Source organism: Galeopterus variegatus, unplaced genomic scaffold (genome assembly GCF_000696425.1).
Source record: "Galeopterus variegatus unplaced genomic scaffold, G_variegatus-3.0.2 Scaffold1751, whole genome shotgun sequence".
Classification (NCBI taxonomy): domain Eukaryota; kingdom Metazoa; phylum Chordata; class Mammalia; order Dermoptera; family Cynocephalidae; genus Galeopterus; species Galeopterus variegatus.
In genome coordinates this window covers 51,767-53,595 of record NW_007727862.1, presented here as the reverse complement: position 1 = coordinate 53,595, position 1,829 = coordinate 51,767, and the positions used below count along the sequence as shown (strand labels likewise).

Genomic DNA, 1,829 nt, shown 5'->3' with positions numbered 1-1,829 from the left:
GGAAACCAATGTGTTGCTGAGAACCATGAGCCTGAAGTTGGGAGACCACCTTTCTCTTTGCCGCTCAGATGTTCATAGAGCACACAGATAGCTCTTCTCCTAACTGCTGGGGGTGGAGGGTGGGGAGTTGAGGGGAGGGGAGGCAGTCAGCCAGGTCATCAGGGAGGGCAGAGGCAAAGACCTGTGACTTAAGAAGGGCTCACCCTGTGACAGTCTCTGAACTCACCCAATACTCCTTGTTTCTCCCTTGCAGTTGGAGGCCCCCCTCCCCACTAAGTGCCTCTTTACGTAGCACTGGCCCCCGCCCCCACGCTCACTGGGACCACTACAGCGGGACGGGCCATGGCGGGTCGGGGAGGCGCAGCACGACCCAACGGACCAGCCGCTGGGAACAAGATCTGTCAATTTAAACTGGTCCTGCTGGGGGAGTCTGCGGTGGGCAAATCCAGCCTCGTCCTCCGCTTTGTCAAGGGACAGTTCCACGAGTACCAGGAGAGCACAATTGGAGGTGAGTGGGCACAAGAGAGCCAGGGAGGCCAAGGAATGCCTTGGCCTTGAGGGGAGGGGGAGCTACCTTCCCATAGAGGTTAAATGGATTTGAGGCAACCGCACCTCTTCCTCATCTGGGCTCTGGAATCGAATCCAAAGCTGGGCTTCATGCCAGAGTCCCAATAAGCATTGCTAGTAAGAATTAGCTGGGAGTTGAAAACTGGCTTCCTGTCCTGGTCCTGCCTCTTTAATATTTGCATGGCCTTGGCTGAGATCCTTCCACTGACCTGGCCTCAGGAAGGGAGAGGCTGGCTCTGGATCTGAGGGTTCTTGCTATAGTGGGCAGTCCATGTGCCCTGGCCTTTCCCGCTTTGCAGAATGGAGAATGGCCTGGTGGGTCACAGCAGGGCAATAGGCTGGTGTGTCTGAAGCTAACCTTTACCCTTTCTGGAGTTCAGTGCCTGTCATTGGTTCTCCCGTGGTCAGCATTTAGGTTGTGAATAAGGGTCTGTGCCTCAGTAGCCAGTACAGACTTCGAGAGGCCAGGGCCAACGTTGGCCTTGAGTCATCCTTTCTTTACCCTCTTGGTAGGCAGGAGGTTTCCAGGCAACTGGGNTTGGCCTTGAGTCATCCTTTCTTTACCCTCTTGGTAGGCAGGAGGTTTCCAGGCAACTGGGAACAGAATGGGCCGTGTCAGCTGTCTTCCTGCTGCCTCCTCAGCATTTGGTCAGGTGCTGGAGAGGGGAAGTGAGGCAGTGCCAGGCCTCTCAGTGAGGTGGGGGGAGGGCAGACAAGGAAAGAGGCGTTCTACATGGAGCTGTCCAGGATCCTCTGACGGGCCTCGGGTGAAGGGGATGCCCACTTGTCTGTCCAGCTCTGGACTCCTCCTTTGAAGCATATGCACAAGTGTCCTGTGCTCCTGTCTGAGAGAGGGTCACTATGTTCCTTGAAGGTCCAGCCACAAAGTAGCCACACAGGAATGGGTGTGGGCCAGAGTTGGGGGTGGTGGCTAGCCAGAGTGCCTGGAGGTGGCAGAGGCGGTTGAGAAGCCAGTCACCCAGCCTCAGCCTGGCATGGAACAGTGTGTACTTCCCCAGTGAAGCTAAGCAAGCAGGAGTGTCCTCAGAAAACTGAAGGTCAGCAACACCCCTGTGCTGGAATTAACTCAGGGACTAGAGAGGTATCTGGTTGGTCTGTTCTCTAGGAGGGGTGGGAGGAGGAGGAAGAGGAAGAGTGGGCAACTCACCCTTCTGTGCTTAGAGTCAGATTTCCCCCAGGGAGCTTTCCTTCTCCTTCCGCTTGCTCCATTCCTGTCCAGAGAGTGGTCCTGAGATAGCTCA

The 1,829-nt window shown here is 56.0% G+C and overlaps 1 protein-coding gene across 1 annotated transcript in view; it reads left to right on the top strand.

Moving 5' to 3' along the window:
- RAB5C (RAB5C, member RAS oncogene family) overlaps positions 1-1,829 on the top strand; it is a 29,830-nt gene that overhangs the window by 23,826 nt on the left and 4,175 nt on the right. The window contains exon 2 of the mRNA XM_008578732.1: positions 254-508. Coding sequence (XP_008576954.1) covers positions 343-508 — 166 coding nt within the window. The 5' untranslated portion in view covers positions 254-342. The remainder of the gene's footprint in view (positions 1-253; positions 509-1,829) is intronic.